The sequence below is a fragment of the Marmota monax genome, unplaced genomic scaffold (genome assembly GCF_021218885.2).
Source record: "Marmota monax isolate L192 unplaced genomic scaffold, Marmota_monax_Labrador192_F-V1.1 WCK01_AAM20220418_F8-fsc00146, whole genome shotgun sequence".
Lineage (NCBI taxonomy): Eukaryota > Metazoa > Chordata > Mammalia > Rodentia > Sciuridae > Marmota > Marmota monax.
In genome coordinates, this window is record NW_026694096.1 from 1,254,113 (window position 1) to 1,274,168 (window position 20,056).

Consider the following 20,056-nt stretch of genomic DNA (forward strand, 5'->3'; position numbering starts at 1 on the left):
AAAAACTTTAACAGAAATTAACAGCAACTACAATTAGATCCCTACATTTCTGGCACTAGAAGCAGTTTCTCTCTAAAGCAAATGGGATTACTGGGCTGACTCTCTTGATCTGGGGGGGGGGACCATCTCCTCACCTCCTTCTCCCATATCCCCTGTTTCCATCCCCTCTTCCCCAAGCACGTATATTCTGACCATTTGAGTGGAAAGTTCAAAGAAAGCCACACAGCTACACCCACTCAGCGCTCCTAGGGGTGGAAGAGCAAAGTTCTAGGGCAGAGCCTTCCTTCCCAGAGCCTGGCGATGCAGTCGCTCTCGGATACCTGCTCCACTAAGCGCCGCGTCTGAAGATCTGCTGCCACGGAACAGTTGCGTCTCCATCTGGCTGTCAACCCACCCGAGCTTTCTTCTCCTCCACCACCACCTTCCTGCCTTCCCCCTCCTCCCCCTCCTTTCCGTCTTCCCTCTCCACCCCCGCCCCCAATCTCCTCCTCTTTTTCTCACTACAAGCGGTTGCTGATGCTGAAGCTGAGCGTCACTTCGGCTCCCACGGCAGACATGGCGACATTGACAGTGGTCCAGCCGCTTACTCTGGACAGAGGTAAGGGAGCGGCTCGCCCGCCAGGCCACTGCGCCCCCTCTGCTGCCGCCTCTGCCCCTGACAACTCCCACCGGGACAGCAGGACGCGCTCGGGCAGGGCGAGCAGGAAGAGCGAGGACACCCAAGAAGGCATTCGTGCCTAGAGCGGGATACTTTCTTCCCCTTTTTCTCCCCGCCTTGTCCCTGCTGCCCCTTCGTGCTTTACTCGCCCGGGCGAGGGGTGCTGGTCCGGTTCTGAAGCCCCTGCCGCCACTCCCAGCCCCTCACTGGGTCGCCTCCCGGCCGCGGGCTTTGTTGGAGTGGATGAGCGGGGACCGCTAGGCGCCCGGGGCTTGGGGTTGGAGAGGAGCAGAGAGGAAGCTCGCTTGGCCCGAGAGCAGAAAGACTGGCAAGGGAGTCGCCTGCCAACCTGCACGGTCAGGCGGCCCAAGAGAAAGGAAGTTTGTCCCTGCGTAGGAGGACTAGGGTTGGTCCAGCGGCTGGTGCCCAGGAGGCCGCCCAGAGGCGGTCAGGGCGCTCCTGTGGGGTGGCCAAGCGCCCAGCGACTGTGCTGCCGCGGCAGGGAGCTGCCCTCTGCTGAAAGGGCAACGCGGAGTGCGGGCAGCCGTGCCCGGGTCCTGACGCCGCATCGCGGCAGCAGAGCCCCGCTCTTCCCAGCCTCGCGTCCGGACTGCGCTGGGGGTCGCGTTGCTCTCTCCTCCTGCAGCTCCAGAGTGGTAGCAACTCTGTTTCTCACATCCCAGCCAACCTTGTTCTCGCCCAGCTAGGTGCAGCCGCGGTGTCCCTAGGCACGGGGACAAAGCACAGTTTGGGTTAAATTTTAACTTCTGGCCTGCGACCCCAAGCTTTCTGCCCTCTGACTTAAATAGGGAAACAGTGTTTGTTTCCTCCCCAAGACCTCCGCCAGCCCAGGGATGGGTGATCCGCTGGGATCAGGGCCTCTCTGGTGCACCCATGCGGGCTTATACCTGTACCTATGTGATCGCGTTTCCTTTCTGGCTTGCGACGTCCAGTTATGAAGGCGCTCGAGTCCCATGGCTCTGCAGAGAGAGGGCACCCGCTAGTCCCTGTCCGCAGCGGCCGGATTTAGGACCCGGGGCGGCCATTTGGAAATGATGTGTTCAGAGGCAAATGATTTAGTCTATGGCCTTCTAAAATTTTTCTTTCTAATGGATAAAACTGGACAGTGGGGCAAAGCAAAAGAGCATACTTGTAATGAGTACAATGCAAAAGTCAGTGAACTCAGTTTGAGGTTTTTAATTTGGAGAGATAGTGGATGTCTTTAACTCAATCAGCCGGCGCCAGATGTTATGTGGTGCCCATAGCAACCTTACTTGGGATAAGAGTTTAAAAATTTATTTTAAATGATAAAAGATTGATTTTATGTTGGAAAATGTTGATTCACAACGTAACAAATTAGAAATAGTTAAGAGCTCAGAAATCCATTGTATAATCCATGATTTCAGCCCCAATATCATCCTCTGCACTAAGCAGGATAGATCCATTGCCAGTAAGAGCCAGATGGCAAGCTATTAGAAACTGTGGATTTCCCAAGTATTTCTATTTTAATGTGATGGGCGCTTATATTGTCCCATTACTAAATTACAGTCATTAAACATTCTAAGTAAAACAACTACCTTTGGATCAAACTCTCCACAAAGATTTTATTCCTGAGCAATTTTATATCCGCTTTTTACTACTACTAATAAAGATATTTCACTTCTGGAGGATTTATCTTAGCCTTTACATGCCTCGGCATGTACTAAGAAGTGGTACTGAATAGATATGGATTTATTCTAAAGTTTGTTCTTGTTCATGTTCAAATTGTACCTGTTCTTCTTGGTGTGATTGGGTCCATGCATGAGCTCAGAAAGGAACTGGGTTAGATTATGCCTAGATCTGAATACAATCACCAGCAGTCCACAGGATCTGTAACCTACTAGGAATGATGGGCTATTGTTATCACTGCTGCACATGTTCAATATAAACAAGTATTTTTCTATCACATCATGATAATGCATTAATGATCAATTAATTGATTCATTTCATCATTAAATTCATGGAATAAAGGATCCTAGAACTTTCCCTTTTGGAAAGTGTGTGTTAAAAGAAGCAGCCCAATACTACTTGTTTAGTTCCCAGTTGCAAATCTGGTACTCAACTTTGGATGAATCAGTTAACCTCTTTAGACATCAGTTTCCCTCTGTGCCACATCAGGAGTTTAGACTAAATGATTCTGACACTGTGCAGCTTTAGCAGTCTATAATTCAACTAATTAAAGTTAAGACTCTGTTTGGTCACCTACTGGGAGATTTTCCAAATCATTCCTCTCCCAGGCTGCTTTGGTACCCTTTGAAGTGCTCTAAATTTCCCCACTGCTTTGGTTTCATGGAAGCTTTTATCACACTCTTATTGCATTTGTCTCCCCAGTGGGTGGAGCTCCTCAAGGGAAGAGTTCATTTCTGAATTCATCTTTGAATTCTCAATGCTTGTCATCATCCCTGACATGGTAGGATTTTTTAAAAAGTCTGTTTGTACAAATAAACAAAAGACAGCAGTAAGTCAAGCACTGTTAAATATAGGGATTTAGTGGTGAACTGAGGTATAGTTCATAGAGTCTTATTTTGGCTCTGTAAAGGATGATAAAGATAACACATACCGATGTTTTTTAACTTCTCTTTTCCCCTATGCACGCAATAGATTCTCAGCAATAATAGTAACTCACCAAGGCTATGTTTTTTAACCAAGATTTATGATAGGTGGGCATAGGGAAGGAAGGGAAGAAGGTGCTTCACAAAGCCTCCCCAGGGCATCTAAGTGAGTCTGAAAACAATCCATAATTTTACAGCTGCTGATTCTTCTCCAGAATCTTCATTTTACAAATGGAGAACATAAAACAATGATGACAAGATGTTTTCAAAATTACTCTACCACATAGTTGGAGATTTTAAGATAAAATATAGTTTTTCTTGTTCTGAGTCCTTTGGTATCCTAAAGTAGAATCATAAACACGTGGAATCTTCAGAGCAAGGTCTAAACAAGCAAATCAAAACTATGGATCAAAATTAAGATTAAGTCCTCCTAGAATTCAGAAGATAACATCTTAAAGTAGGAAGCTCAGAAGTCCTTGGATCCCCTCTGGGAAGCAGAGAGACCTGGTCTAGACTAGGCTCCAAAAGTCTGAACAGGTGATTTAGGGCTTTCATGGCTCTGAGTGTATTCCAAATTCTTTTCCATCTGCTACTAAATTGTTGGATTAGACTGACTCTGACCAGGGTAGGTTCCTTTTCCCTCTGGTCCCAGTCCATGATATTTGTCATTTACTTATTGAGTGCCTATTATATAAACAGACCCTACTGTGGGATTGGTGTGCATTGAGGAACTAAACAGGTATAATTTTAATCTTTGTAAATTAGGGCCTATTGCAGGAGAGAGATTATAAAATACATCCACATACAAGCAAACAACTCATTCATTCATTCACTATTCATTTATCATCTATTAAATGCAAGGTACTATGGGAATACCAGAAATGACGTTTCTTGCTTTAAGAGTCTAGTGGGGAAGACAAATAACAAATAAGATATTATTATCTAATTTAACAAATAAGTAACGAGTGCCAGACTTCTGCCAAATATTGTTTTAATCACTGTGGTGGTGCCAATGAACAAAACAGATAAAATCTAATGGAGAAGAACACATTCAAAGACAATTATAAGTGCTGGGGAGAAAGAAGAAAACTGGATAAAGGAGAATTATGGGGGCTGTTGTTTTAGATGAAGTCATCAAGAAAGGTTCTACTGAGTTGGTGACATTTGGGAAGAGCCTTGAAAGAATGAAGAAGCGAACTTTGCAGATGTTTGGGGAAATGTGCTCAAAATGAACTCACATGGGCATGCGGGGAACATCCAGGAAACTAGTGTGAGGGAAGAGTGGCATGAGAGGAGATGCAGGGAGATGGTAACTGGGCTCATGATGATGGTACTCATAATTAAGATCTTAGACTAGTTGAGAATACAAAGTGTTGTAAAAAAAATAAACATGCCATTGAGATATAGAATAATAGGGGAGGACCTGATTGATGTTGGTCAAAGAATGCTCACTGAGAAAGTGAAATGTAAACAGTTTGTAGGGTGGTAACAGGATTCTTAGAAAAAGCATTCAAAGAGAAGAAAGTAGGAGTAAAAACAGCTCCACATTTACAACTTGGCTAACAACTGGTTAATATGTCTAAAGTCCAGAAAATAATCAAAAATTAAAATTACCAAGAAATAATTATCCTCTAAGTATGTATCCTGGGGTAGAAATGTGGTTATATATGCCAAGGAAATCTACAGATCAGCTTTCCCTTCTTTTTATTGCTAGGCTAAAACATCATATATTATAATTAGATTTTCAAAGATATACTGAGCACTGTAATTTACATGTCACTGTGCATAAATCTGCATGTTGAATCCAAGTGGTCATAAGATGAGATCTATTCATTTTTGGTCTCATATTTCATGATAGATAGTAGTGTAGGAAGTAGCACATATAATTTACCCTCTTGGCCAAGTGAAGATGCTGATAAGGAGATTAGTGTGGCATTCTCTTCCAGATTTTAAAACGTGCACAGCAGCTCTTCCCAACACCGAGAGGCTGGTTTGCCTAGATTTTAATCTCTGAAACCAGGAATGACCTTCAGTTAAACCAGAGGCAACAAAGCAGAGTGCAATCTGGATACTTAATACCTTCCTTTAAAATGACATAGAAATCCTTCATTATATGAAAGAAAGGTTTTAGTCACTTTCCTCGGTAACACCAACTCTACTTTCCATCTCAAGGTCAGAAAGGATAATATAAAAGAATTTTTCAAAATTTCACTTTTGTTGAACATCCCTCATAATTAAACCAAATGGATTAAAAAAATCCAGTGTCAAAAAAGGGATAATTAAAACATTTCTATGTGTTAATTACTGTTATGAAATTTAAAATATTTGATATATGATGACATGATCAGTTGGTTACATTCTGTAATTAAATGCTTATACAAGATAAAATGTTGACATTATTGTCATCTAAGTTTTCTGTGAGTTAAATTCAATTTGGGTAACTTGCAAAATGTAAACAGAAATCTTTACTTCTTGGCTTCTTTAAATTGTAATTTAAAATATTGATTAAACTCATCTTTTAGTATGCTTTGTCTTTTTTAAAAAATATCAGGCTTTGGTCCTTTAACAATTTTAATGTAAAACCAAGACCTTTTATTTTGTGCATTTCAAACTTGTGGGGAAAAAAAACATGAGAACAAAAATGGAATGCCAATGAGAATCCCATGAGTGCCACACTTTCCATAAAATTTGTGATACATTAAAATTTTTCTTTTTCCTTTCCACTTTTCAAAGCATGCAGAGCTTATTACTTCATGTGTCTTCCAATTCAAGCCTTGGGCAGCCTATAGCTTTTTTAATCAGCTCTATTCACCAGTTTTTATAAAATCTGTGTTTGCCTGAAAATTGTTTTTGCTCATAGCTGAAAAAAACTTGCCCCTTCTCTTGTTCCTCATTATTTTTTATGTTTTATTATTTGACATGAAAAATGTTAAGAAGGAAGGAAAATAAAAATTATGGTTTTCTTTTTATGTTGTTCTAAAGACATGTACCATGGTGGTCTTCACTGGGGAGGAATAAGAGAGGGACTGATGATGTCTTACACCTCTTGTGCTAAAGGTTTCCCACATCAGCACCCAGATATGTTTTAGTTCACAAACTTTAACTATTTGCTTGCTTTCTCATATTTGCTGGAGGCTCCAATAAATATCTTTAAAAATATTTTTATTGAATTTTTTCCAGATCAATTTGTGCTATATATTTAAAGAACGCTCTCTAAGAATCAAAAATTTGTCACCACATCCATCTTTTATTTTTTGTTTGGTAATGGCAAGTTGCCAAGAGAATGACTCAAAACATACATCTTTTACTTAAGGATAGCTTTATACATAGTTCTAAAATTTAGAATAAATACGGAAATTAATGAAAGAGCTTCCAGAAAAAGAAAAAAAAGTAATTTAGTGAATTCTTCTAATTTGCTCCAAGACCCAAGATATATTTGGTGTGCTCCAGTCAATTATGAAATTAATATTTTTACTTCTGAAGTATTTTTTTCAGGAATCACAACAGGAGACTAGCTATTTAGAAGGGGAAAGGGAACATAAAATAGAGAAAAACCAAATGGGAAAATGTACTGGGTGTTCAGCATGGTATTATATGCGCAAAACCGGTGTCTCTTGGAGAGAATTCTTTTTTTTTTTAAGTTTTGACATCTGTCTGTTAGAATCTATCAAATCAAAGACCTAGTTGAATTTGTTTATGGAGAGCCCACTGCATTTTGTGGCACATAGTAGTCATGGTCTTCCTATTTGTTGATTGTTTAATAAATGAATGAAATAAAAGTGACTTAGCTGACTATCATCAAATATTGCTAATGCTAAAAAAATAACTTAAAGGGTGGACGTGGTGGTATAGGCCTATAATCCTAGCTACTCAGCAGGATGAAGCAGGAGAATTGCAAGTTCAAGCCCAGCCTAGGAAACTTTTCGAAATCCTGTCTCAAAATAAATGTTAAAAGGGCTGAGAATGTAGCTCAGTGGTAGAGCACTTGCCTGGCATGAACAAGACAAAAGATTCAATCCCCAAGATGGGGGTAGGGATTGATTGTGGGAGGAATCCTTTCAACCTAAAATAATGTAAGAATGGCTGCTACCTTAGGTTGTCTGTGTGTGTGTGTGCGTGCGTGTGTGTGTGTATGTAGCAGAGCAAGGGGTGTGTTCTCCAGGACTAGGAAAGGATGTGAGTGTTGGTGTTACTCTTCATATCCCTGTATCCATTACTTGCATTTATTTTGAATTAAGCCAAACAGCTAAAGTTGGAATACAACTGAAAGATTTTTTTTTTTTAATGTGGGGAGGAGGCTACAGAATAGCTCGCCCCCATCCTCAACCCACACAAAAGAAACTGCATAGTTTATTTAAAAAAAAAACACACACAAATCAATGAATGGTCAACTCTGACCTGATAAACAAATTTAAATGGATTTAATTTGAAATCACTCTGTATGTGAAATAATCTTCAAAAATCACAGATTACCACCAATGCTTTATATCTGATCCATGTGATAGTTTTATATGATTTGAGTTTTCCTAGGTACTATGCTGAGTTTGATGACTTACCTAATAAAAATAAATATGCCCAAAGACCACTTTTTTAAAAATTGCTATTATGAGAGCAGAATGCATTACAGTTCATATTACACATATACTGGACGATTTTTTATATCTCTGGTTGTACATAAAATAGAGTCACACCATTCATGTTTTCATACATGTACTTAGGGTAATGATTTCCATCTCATTCCACTATCTTTCCTACCCTCATACCCACTCCTTTCCTCTCCCTCCCTTTTGCCCTATCTAGAGTTCATCTAATCCTCCCATGCCCCCTCCCGAACCACATTATGAATCAGCATCCTTAAATCAGAGAAAACATTCAGCATTTGGTTTTGGGGGATTGGCTAACTTCACTTAGCATTCTATTCTCCAGTGCCATCCATTTACCTGCAAATGCTGTGATTTTATTCTCTTTTAATGCTGAATACTTTCCATTGTGTATATATACCACGTTTTCTTTATCCATTCATCTACTGAAGGGCATCTAGGTTGCTTCCACAGTTTGGCTATTGTGAATTGTGCTGCTATAAACATTGATGTGGTTGTGTTCCTGTAGTATGCTGTTTTTAAGTCCTTTTGGGAATGGACTGAAGAGTGGGATGGCTGGGTCAAATGGTAGTTCCATTCCCAGTTTTCCAAGAAATCTCCATACAGCTTTCCATATTGCCTGCACCAATTTGCAGTCCCACCAGCAATGTATGAGTGTGCCTTTTCCCCCACATCCTCACCAACACTTATTGTTGTTGTATTCATAATAGCTGCCATTCTGACTGGAGTGAGATGAAATCTTAGAGTAGTTTTGGTTTGTATTTCTCTAATTGCTAGAGATGTTAAACATTTTTTCATATATTTGTTGACTGATTGTATATCTTCTCCTGAAAAGTGTCTGTTCAGTTCCTAGGCCCATTTATTGATTGGGTTATTTGTTTTTTCTTTTTTTTTTGGTGTTAAGATTTCAAAGACCACTTCTAAAAAATATTTTGTGGGATTCAAACTTATTTTGAACTTGGATATCTGTTTCAAATTATTTTGAACTTAGATATCTGTCTTGAATAGAAAACTAGAACTTCTAATTTAACCAGATGGTAAGTTATCCTAGAAACACTGTAGTTATTTCAAGTCTACCTGGTTCTAGTCTTTATTTGCCTAATGAGGTGATAGTTATATTTTAGGATAGGATCCCTTCAATTTTTTTTTAATTAAAGAACCATATTTACCAAAAAAAGGATAGAAAAATGGGAGTCACAGAATGTTCATAAGATTTAAATCTCCACAATAGATGGAAGGAGGGAGAAAGCCAAGAGACAGCTGACTGTACTGAACACTAATTTAAAGAATTGTGGAATATAGTTGAGGGACTGCTAAAAGTGATTTTTTAGGAAAATTGGGGAACAGCAGTAGCTGCTGATAGACAAATGACTTGGCATCCACATAATAATAATAATAATAGTAATAATAATAATAATAATAATAATAATAAATGTTTTAGGAAATGATAGACCAATCTATTAGCTGTTGCCTTCCAACAGAAAAACACAAGTCATGTTACTAAAAGAATGGGATATTGGCACTTATTAAGGAAAGTGATGATTACAGAAAGTACATGTTATCACAGAGAACAGGTCTCACCGACTTTCAGGTGCCATACTGTACATTCAGGAAACCCCAAATATTGCGGAGCCTTCTTGAGATGTGGAGATCTGGGAGGTGGGTTTCTAATGGTTGAGACGCTGCTACAAGAATGTTGAGTTCTTTGTCTATTCAACATTGTTACCAAAATTTTGGATGAGCACCACAGATTATATCTTAATCAGATTTACTGGTGGCATATAGAATAAGGAAAAACAGCAAAGATCTTGGCCAACCGAATCAGTATTTAAAACTATACCTTATTTGAATGGCAGGTTACAATAAAAAGATAAAATGCAATGGAAATAAATGTAGTCTTCATTTATTAGATGGAATCACATTAAAATGTGATTAGATTCATTTTGATGGCACAACTATGACTGGGATAATTTAGTTTAGGGGAATTTGATTTGGAAAGTATTTGAGGATTTCACTTAAATGCAAAGTGAATACTGTGATAAAATTACCAAAATATAAAATCATTAATCTCTTTAAAATTAAATATAAAACTATTTAACCCGAATAACGTAATAAAATACTAAACTAGAAGAGATTATTATTTTTTAAATGGTAGTATTCAAAATTAGAAATCATTCTGCATTGGCACATAAATCATATTAATGTTTTAAAACATGATGGAAAAAAAACTGCTAAATTCACAGTGAGAAAAATATTTTCTCAACTGAGACTCCATTGGTAATTTGGGCCCTAAACTCATTTGTCACATAGGAGGTTGAGCATGTTTGATTCCCAGGCACCGAATGCCTGCATAAATTCCACTAATCCTATCATTGTGCTAACTGATAATATCAGATGAAAGTCCAGATTCCCCCTTTGGAGGCAGTATTATACCACCCAGCAGAGAACCATTAATTTCCAAGAAAATGGAATAGTTCAACATTAGGAAATATTTTACTATAATTCTTTATATTAACAGATTAATTATATAAAACCGTATCATCTCAGTATACATTGATAAAGGCGGATGACATAAAGCTAACATTCACTTGTGATTTCAAAACACATAACATTTATGAGCCTGTAAGTAGAGAGATTCCTTAACAAGACAAACTCTAGTCTTCAGAGGCCAATGTCAAATGTTACATTTAGAGAAGAAAAACAGAACAGTTTGCTTTAGCTCAAGAGTAGTACAAAAACATTTTAAGATAAAAATAAGTAATAAAATGGAACCGTCAAAATTATCATCTTCAGAGTATTCAGTTATCCTCTGAAAAAGCTAATAGAGACAAAAGTGAGTTTCCTAATGGGGTACAATCACTGAAGTGTACTGAAGTGAAATCAATAATCCTATGCCCAAATAATATCTAAATAATAATCTTTTATCCAAATGTTAAGAAAATTGATGGAAAACTTATAAATAAAACCAAAAAATAACAAAAATGTTGGAATAAAAAAGCTGCAATTAATATTTTTGAATGCTAATTATGTGTAATACCTACCATATATTTAGAGATGGGGATATAGAAGCAAACAAAATAGACAAATTCTCTGTTAGTGCTTATGTTCCCGTCAGAATAGACAGACAAACATTTAAACAGGTAAATAAATAGTATGACTCCAGAGAACAATAAGTGCAGAAAAGAAAAACACACAGTGAAATGGGACTGAGCGCTCTTACAGGTGAGATCATGGAAGGGCTCCCTAAGAAGGTAACATTAGAACAGAGGCAGCTGTGCCAAGATCCAGGTGAAGAGCATTTTGAGAAAAGGAGCAATCAAGTGCAAAGATGATAATCACGGTGAGTTCAAGCAATGGACTATAGTAATCAGAACATAGAAAACAAGGAGGGAATGGATCAGAAGTATTGAGTGGTAGTCAGGTGGTAATACCTGTTTTACAAGATTCAGTGAGATAACGGATGGTAACTACTGCACCCTGTAAAATGACATCCTAATACTATTTTCTTCTGGTTGTTATTGTATTCTGCATCACCTATAGAATATTGTCTTATTTGGAAGGTCACATGGTACTTAAAAGCTTGCACTCCAGAGCTATTTCGCCTGGGTTTGAATTTTGGCTTTTCTGTTATTAGCTCTTCAACATCCATAAAAGCAATGTGATTATTTTGAGTCTCAGTTTTCTTACCTGTAAAATGGCAAATAGAAAAAATTACACTAAGACTAAGAGTTGCTGATTCAAATGAATTAATATGCATTGAGTACTCAGAGAAGGTCTGACACATAGTAACCACTAAGCATGATGATTACTTCTTCCCGGAGTCCTTGATGTCTTCCATATTAGAGGCAGAGACACAGAATGTTTGCTTCTTTCAGGCTGAACAAAGAGGCAGGTCCATACGTATTTGGGGTTCTTCCAGAAATAGGAAGCATTTTTGAAAATGCCTGGGGTTCAAAACATTTTCGTGTATATTCACCTAATTTGTCAACCTACATTTCCTCCAAACACATATTTCTTGATGCTTCAATAGCACTTTTTAATAATTTTATGAGAAAAGTTATTATAGAAGGTTGAAGTTATTTTTTATAGGACGGTCACCCTTAAAAACATAAGTTTTTTTTAAAAAAAAATTTATCTTTGAATGCCCATTGCCTATCACAATGCTAGTAAGATAAGTATTCAAATATTCACTGAATGAATTTGTGGTTTGTCTCAAATATGGCATCATTTCAGGAGGTAAAACAAGTAACTGAGCATAGGACATAAGGGGACACATTTTTATTAAAGAAAAAAATTCTCACATTTATGATGTTCAAAATTAGAATCAGTATATTCTGGGAATTAGTAAACATCTTATCATAAAAATTGTATAGGCAAAATGTGAATAATAAATTGTAAAATTTGTTGTGAAGCTAACTTTTAAGATTTAGTCATTGTGCCAGACAAGGTGGCACACACCTATATCCCAGCTGCTCCGGAAGCTAAGGCAGGAAGATTTTGAGTTCAAAACCAGCTTCAGCAATGGTGAGGTACTAAGCAACTCAGTGAGACCTTGTCTCTAAATAAAATACAAAATAGGGGGCTGGGGATGTGACTCAGTGGTTGAGTACCCTTGGGTTCAATCCCCAGTACCAAAAAAAAAAATGTAATTGTAATTGTTTAGGAAAATAATTAGAGTTTGTGTAGATGTTCTGTGGTCTTTCTTAATATAAGCTAATCATACAGCTATCAAAAGTGTACTACTAAATAATTAATAGGAAAATACAACCAAGAGTGATTTAGAGTTCTCTCTCTCTCTTCCTTTCTCTCTCTCTCTCTCTCTCTCTCTCTCTCCTGTTTAATTGTAAAGCATCACATGATGCTGAGGGAGGCAAACATGTGACAGAGGGAGGGAGGAGCTCCAGATGGCTGGACCCCTATTTAGTCTATCTTTGCCTTGTCCTTGCTATATGACCTTGACCTGTTACTATCTGTTTCCTATAACATCACCACATTCATAGTAAGTGCTCAGTAGTGATTGGTTAGCTCCATCCTCTTCTCCCCAGGGGCATGCATTTTTCCCAGACAAATATGAATTTGAGTTGCAATTCTGTCACTATCTATGAAAACTTAGAATATTGCTTACTCTCTCCACATGTTATTTCTTTCATACTTTTATAGAAATAACACCCACTATGCATGGTGATGTATTTCTTTTATTCTTAGCTATTCAAGGAGAAGCAAGAGAGATCACTATGTGCCAGGTGCCAAGTCAAGGGCTATGGATAGAGGTTGTAGTCAGCTTTTTCGTAGCTGTGACCAAAAAAAAGCTGACAAGAACAATTTGAGAGCAGGAAAAGTTTATTTGGCACTCCTGGTTTCAAAGGTCTCAGTCCAAAGAAGGCCAGCTCCCTTGCTGTGGGCCACATGTGAGGCCGAAGAACATCATGGTGGAAAGGCATGGTGGAGGAAATAGCTCAGGAAGCAGAAAGATCTCTATTCACCAGGGACAAAATAAAAATCCCAAAGGCACTTTCCCAATGACCCACCTCCTCTAGGCACAACCTACCTGTTTACAGTTACCACCCAATTAATCCAGTCAAGTGGATTAACGCACAGATTAGGCTAAGGTTCTCATAACCCAATCATTGAATCTCTAAACTTTCTTGCATTCTTTTTTTAAAATTAAATATTTATTTTTTAGTTGTAGTTGGACACAATATCTTTATTTTATTTTTGTCTTTATATGGTGCTGAGGGTCAAACCCAGGGCCTTGCACATGCGAGGTGAGCACTCTACCGCTGAACCACAACCCCAGCCCTTTCTTGCATTTCTTTTGGGGAACACCATATGTCCAAACCATAACAATGGAGCTAACAGTCTAGAGAAGAAGAAAGACATTAAGCAGGTAACTTAGGACATTTTTAATATTAGGAAAAAACCTTACTCACAGTGGACATTCACTACATACCAGGCATTTTGCTAAGTGTTCTTTATGTTTCATTTTCATTAGTCCTCAAAGCAAATCTATAATATGTAGATACTATTGTTATTTTGTAGAGTTAGGAATTGGGGCATAAACAGTCTAAATAAAGGCGATTGCGTGTTGATTCTTGAGACCTGCGGCTTAAGCACTGGGCTTCAGTGTCAAGAGCAGGTGCATTGGTCTATAACATATCCTGAGGAACCTGAAGTTGGAAGAAACAGTAGAGGCAGAAACATTTGCAAAGACTTCAAAGAGCAGACTTGAGGGTGGGTACACATTAGGAGAGCATGCTGCCTTAGGATAGTGCTTAAAAAGGAATGTATAATGTATAATGATTAATTAAATCATGTATTTTGAAATTTTAGCACAATTATGGGGAAATAGCTAGTGTTATGTAAATGGTTTTGCTTATTACCTATAGTGGCTATTAGGGTCTTCATCCTAAAGGTGAAAAAAATCCATAGATAGAATTATAGGAAAATACCAGCAGTATTCTGTTCCTTCTTCCTAGGCAGTGCCTGTGAACTGAGAGATAATGACTGTGACCTTCAGATTACCTTTCAGTGATCTGTAATGCACAGAAAAAACTTCTTCTTAGACCTGGAATTTTGACAGGCTACTATTAACGGAGTGAAAATTGGTAATAGTGCCCCCAAAGCCTGTTCCCTGCAGTCTTTGCCTCCAAGTAAGAAGAGGGAAGAGGTATAGGAATGCAACACAACCTGAATTTCAGGCTTAAGGAGAAACTTGCGACATCTTTTTTCCATCAAGATTAGTTCTAAATGCCCTGAAGTGCATAAACACACTCTGCTTACCCATCATCATTAAAATACATGCCTTGGGGTTTTAGTATGGCTTTCAGTGGCCCAAGTAAAACATTTGTCTAGCATTAAATGTGGAAGAGATGTTCCACCTAAGTAACACAGATATCTGAAGCTTACATCTTTAGAACAATTTTTTAACCATTTTAAACCTGTGCATGTAGAATTTATTGCTTTTCTTTCTGCAGTACAGCATATGTTCTCCAAAAAAGGGGTATTTTTGGTAAATGAATAGTAAAATATAACACAAATAAGCTTAATGTGTGTTACTGAAGGAATGCTGAGATATTTCCTTTGATAGCTCAAGGAGAAGTTTTTACATGACTCCAGCTTCTATTTAGTTAGTTAAGGTTGATAGACATATGCCTCTGGATATGCCTCTACAGCCACAAAGATATTGATTTGGATGTCACCCATTTTCCAAATGCTGCCAGTTTGGCATCCAAGTGATTACTCACCAATAGGAAAAATGTTAAGATGAATATGTTACAGATTGAAAATTTTCTTCCCCCTAAAATGCATATGTTGAAGTTGTAATCTCACAATGTGAGGTACTTAAAGGTGGGGTTTTGAGGAGGTAATAAAGTTTGGATGCGATGAGAAGGGTCGGGCCCCCATGATTATCCTTATATTACAAGAGGAAGAGAGACGTACTCTTCCTTTTGCTCTTCCCCTCCCCTTTCTTTCTCTCTCTGCCATGTGAGGACAAAATCAGATGGCTTCCGTCCATAAACCACAAGAGGGCCATCACCAAGCCAAATGTGTTGGCAACTTGGTCTTGGAAGTCCCAGACTCTAGAACTATGAGAAATAAGTCTCCACTGTTTAAGGTACTAAGTGTATGGTGCTTTGTCTGTCTTCATTCATTCACAGTTCTGTAGACTGGGAATCCCAAGATCAAGATGCCAACAGATTTGGTTAGGGCCTGTTTCTGGTGTGTAGATGGCGTCTTCTTGTTGTGTCCTCACATGTTGGAAGGGCAAGGAGGTGGCTCAAGGTGCACCTTCAGTAGAACACTAATGTCATTCATGAGTGCTTGGCCTCACATGACCAATCAAATGCAAAAATTCCCATTTCCTAATACCATCATGTTGATGATTAGATTTCAAAATATATATTTGGGAGAGGCACAAACATTCAGACCATAGCTACAGCTGGCTATGATAGTTTTGTAATCATCACATTATCATGGCCTTAGCCATCCTCTGTGCTAAGTAGCTGAACAGGTTAGACATATCCAAGACAACAGGACATGTGTACACATTAAGATAGCTTGTTTCCCTTCTTATGTTTACATTTTACCCTCTGGGTTTACAAATATCCATCTCACATGTACTAATAAGTTTGGGAAGGTTCTTCTCTTGGATCGTTTTTCATTATCTTTAGAGCTTTAAAATAAAATGCATTTAATCATTTTTTTCTTAAGTTTCTCCTGAATATATTTCAGTGCAAAGTTTTTCTCTTTGTAAATTACAAAATTTTCAAATGTAGAGGAGCTCTATCTAATAAATTGTCTTATATTCAAAAATACTTACTGATACTTACTAGCATCAATGGAGGCTTTTGCTTATCTTGCTGCATTTCTTATTTTATTATTTGTAGTGCCCATAGGGTTTAGGGTAACTATCTTATGGACAGATTCCAGTGTCCCTAAGTAAAGTTTTATTGGAACACAGCCATGTCCACTTATTGACAATTTGTCTGTGGCTGTGTTTGCACTATAGCTACAGTATTGAGTTGTGGAGAGACCATTTGGACCGTAAAGCTCAGCTACTTACTGTATGGTCCTTTTAAGAAAAGTGCTTGTCAACCTCTGCTTTTAAAACATTAAAAGAAGCTGGATGTGGTGGCACATTCCTATAATTCCAGAGAATTTAGATATAAAGGATGGAAGATGGCAAGTTTGAGGCCAGTCTCAGTAACTTAGCAAGGCCCTAAGCAAGACCTGCCTCAAAATAAAAAAAATACAAAGGGCTGGGGATGTGGCCCAGTGGTAAAGGTTCAATCCCCAGGACCAAAACAAAATAAAACCAAACAAAACATTAAAAGAAAAGTGTATTTTATATTTACTTCCATTTGTTGAGGTCCCCCCTCAGCCTTGGGTCTTCTCTGTGCCCCTGACAGAGGAGTCCTCTCCTATGCCCTCTATCTTTCCCAGGGGGCAGATGGCTGCTGCTTGAGACTTGGTACTTACTAGCTTATTACCAGGGGCAAAAAGGTTTCCCTGATGCCATTCGTTGTCAAGGTCCAACCTCCATCTTAAGAAGCCCTCTGTGCCAGCATCCTTTTCTTAATGAACCTGCCCCTCTTTGATCCACCAGACTAAATCTCGCCTTCCATCTGTGGAGGGTCTTATGTAGGATGCTGAAACTGGGACCATTCTGCCTCCACCCACATCACCCCTGGAGTAGAAGATGTTTGCTCTCTTTCCAGTTGTAATGGGTCTTTACTGCTAGTTCCAACCTGATCAACTCTCTTTCACCCAATAGAAATTTGTGGGGGGGGGGGAAGAGTTTGCTAGTATCAGAGGTGCAGTGCTGTGCTATGCTAGCTCACACTTGGCTTTTTATCAATTTGTTAAAATTTTTAGCTGAGCTCTTCTACTCCGCTTGCATAGCACCTGATGTCTCTTCTTCCCATGCTGTGCCACAGATGAGTGACCCGGTGCTCACCTCTTGTGTGTGCTTAGAAGAGTTTCTATTCTCTATTCTATTGCTGTTTCACAGAGTCACAGAGTCAATCCATCCTCTATGAGCCGTAATTCATGCTCACCTATTAGAGTAAGAAATTATGTTCCCAGTTGAGAAGACAGACTTTGAAGGAAGTTTTTTTTTTATGTGTTTTTTAATGTGGGGTACTAATTTTCACATCTGAGCAGCTATTTGGTTATGCAGACTCTCTTTATGTTATTGTTCATATTTCAAATTAAAATCTAATTTAGATACTAATTCAGGTGGGCCTGTAATATGTCAGACTGAGCTAACACAAACCTGTCCCATTACAAACATCAAGAAGTGCCAGAAAAAAAATTAACAATTAAAAAACTATCTATGCTTTAGGTTGCAAATGAAGTGTAATCTCCAGGTGCCAGAAATTAAAGGGAAAGTAAAGACTGGAATGGTAGAGGTGTGAGCTGACACTTTGATAGAAAGAGAAGGAAGGAGATGAAATGGACACAGTTGGTCCCAAGCTTAGAAGTAAACTCCCATAACTGAGAGATGCAAGCTCCCAGGAAGAGAGACTTTAGATCTGCTCTAAACCCAGGAGCCAAACTGCATGACTTAGCTTGGAGCCTGGCCTTAAGCTTCTCTGTGGTTCAGGAAACTGTCACTCATGAAATTTACATGAAATGAGTCCCAGCCTAGAGTGGCTAGAAGGGGTGAAATAATCTTCAACCCCCACCCCATCATCCTTTATTCTCTATCATAGCTTAACTTTCATAGCATTTTTATTAACTAACCCTCTGCAAATATTTATTAGTAAGTAGCCTTTCCCCTCTACTCTTTTTTTGTGGGGTGAGGGGGAGGGTATCAGGAATTGAACTCAGGGGAACTCAACTACTGAGCCACATCCTCAGCCCTATTTTGTATTTTATTTAGAGAGAGTGTCTCACCGAGTTGCTTAGCGCCTTGCTTTTGCTGAGGCTGGCTTTGAACTTAAGATCCTCCTGCCTTAGCCTCCTGAGCCACTGGGATTACAGGCATCCACCATCGTGTCCAGCCACTCTACTCTTTCTGAATCAAATGCCTAGAACATAGACTGGCCCAAAGTAGATGTTTAATAAATATTTGTTAAGTGAATAAAGCCAGGGTATTGGCAATGAAGTTCTCTGTGGGAAAGCTCCTCTGTCTTCTCTTTTCCTGACAAAATGCCTACTTGCCTTCTTAGCATCCGGGTATCAGGTTTCCCAAGAAATCTTTTGTGTTTCCTACAGTCTAGTTAGATCCTTCTATTTGTGCTTTCATAGCACCTTATAGTACACCTCTGTAAATTTGTTCAGCTATCACTTGGGAAATATTGATTGCATGCCCACTGTGTTCCAGCCCTTGCTCTGGGTTCCAGGGATGCAGTAGCAAACACAACAGACCCCCAACTCTCCTGAGCTAGTAGATTGGGACAGGAGGCCAACAGTAGAGAGTAAACAACTAAATACGTGATGCTTTATCTAACTATAAGTAGTAGCAGGAAACACAAAGAAGGAGTGAGGGGAGGAGAGGGCCAGGGAAGTGGTGGTGGGAACTACTCTTTTATATAGAGGAACAGGGAATGATCATGTATCAGATGTTTTTAAAGAAAGTCTTTAAGGAATTGAAGGGTGAGTCATGAAGTTAAATGGGGAAGAATATCCCAGTCATAGGGAACAACAAGTGTAAATATCCTGAGGTATTCATGTCCTCAAAGGTTGAAGGGACAACAGTGGGCCCAGTGTGGCTGGAGCAGAGTGAAGAAGGGAACTGTGGGTAGGAGAGAGCGTGAGCACGTGCATGTATGGTGGCAGAGGGGCGCTGAATAAGACTGAGGCTTCATGTTTTACAGGTTTGGGGTTTTACTCCAAATACCTAAACCATAAGATGGATTTTGTAGAGGAGTGATGTGGTCTGACTTCTGTCTGAACAAACTGGCTCTGCCATATTGACCACACAGGGAGACTAGTCATAAGATGGTTAGAACTTTCCACAGTCAGAGATGATGGTGGTGGGGAGGAGTGTTGTGGCAGGAGAGGTGTTGAGAAGTGATCATATTCTGGATATATTTGGAAGACTTGGCCAGCAGGATCTGACGAAAGAGTGGAAATCAAGTGTGAAAGGAAGAAAGCAATCAGTGATGAGCCGGTGTCTGGCTGAGTGCCCGCAGGAAAGAAGCTTCAGTTTCCTGAAATAGGGAAGACTTTAGTGGCAAAGAGGTCATGGCCAGGAGCAATATGGATTTGGGACATGCTGAGATATCTATTAGACGCCCCATGAAGAGGTTGAGTTGGAAGCTATATATAAAATTCTGGAACTCAAGGGGAAAGTCCAGGATGAAGATATAAATATGAGGATTATCAACACATAGATGACATTTAAAGCCATCTGGAGGATGAAAGGACATGAAATCTGGGGACTCAGTGCTGGATAATTTGAGCATTTATAGGTTGAAAAGATGAGCCAGAAGGAAAGCCAAAGGACACTGGGGACAAGAAGCCAAGTGAATGAGTGTTGTATAGCGGAAAAGAGTATGTATGTGCAGGGCTCGTGGGTGAGGTGAGATGCCATCTGGGAATTGACCACCGCATCTAGCAGTCAGAGGTCACTGGTGGTCCAGACACCTTGGTGAAAAACGTGCAAAAACTGCATTGGCGTAGATTCACAGAGGATAGGTACAGATATGGCAGACAGTATACGCAACTTTTTGGAGAAGTTTTGCATCCATAAGAAGCAG

The 20,056-nt window shown here is 39.2% G+C and overlaps 1 protein-coding gene across 1 annotated transcript in view; it reads left to right on the plus strand.

Moving 5' to 3' along the window:
- Positions 1–294: 294 nt before the first annotated feature.
- Positions 295–20,056, plus strand: part of Lin7a (lin-7 homolog A, crumbs cell polarity complex component) — a 143,168-nt gene continuing 123,406 nt past the window's right edge. The window contains exon 1 of the mRNA XM_046465101.2: positions 295–598. Within this exon, the coding sequence (XP_046321057.1) occupies positions 517–598 (82 nt within the window). The 5' untranslated portion in view covers positions 295–516. The remainder of the gene's footprint in view (positions 599–20,056) is intronic.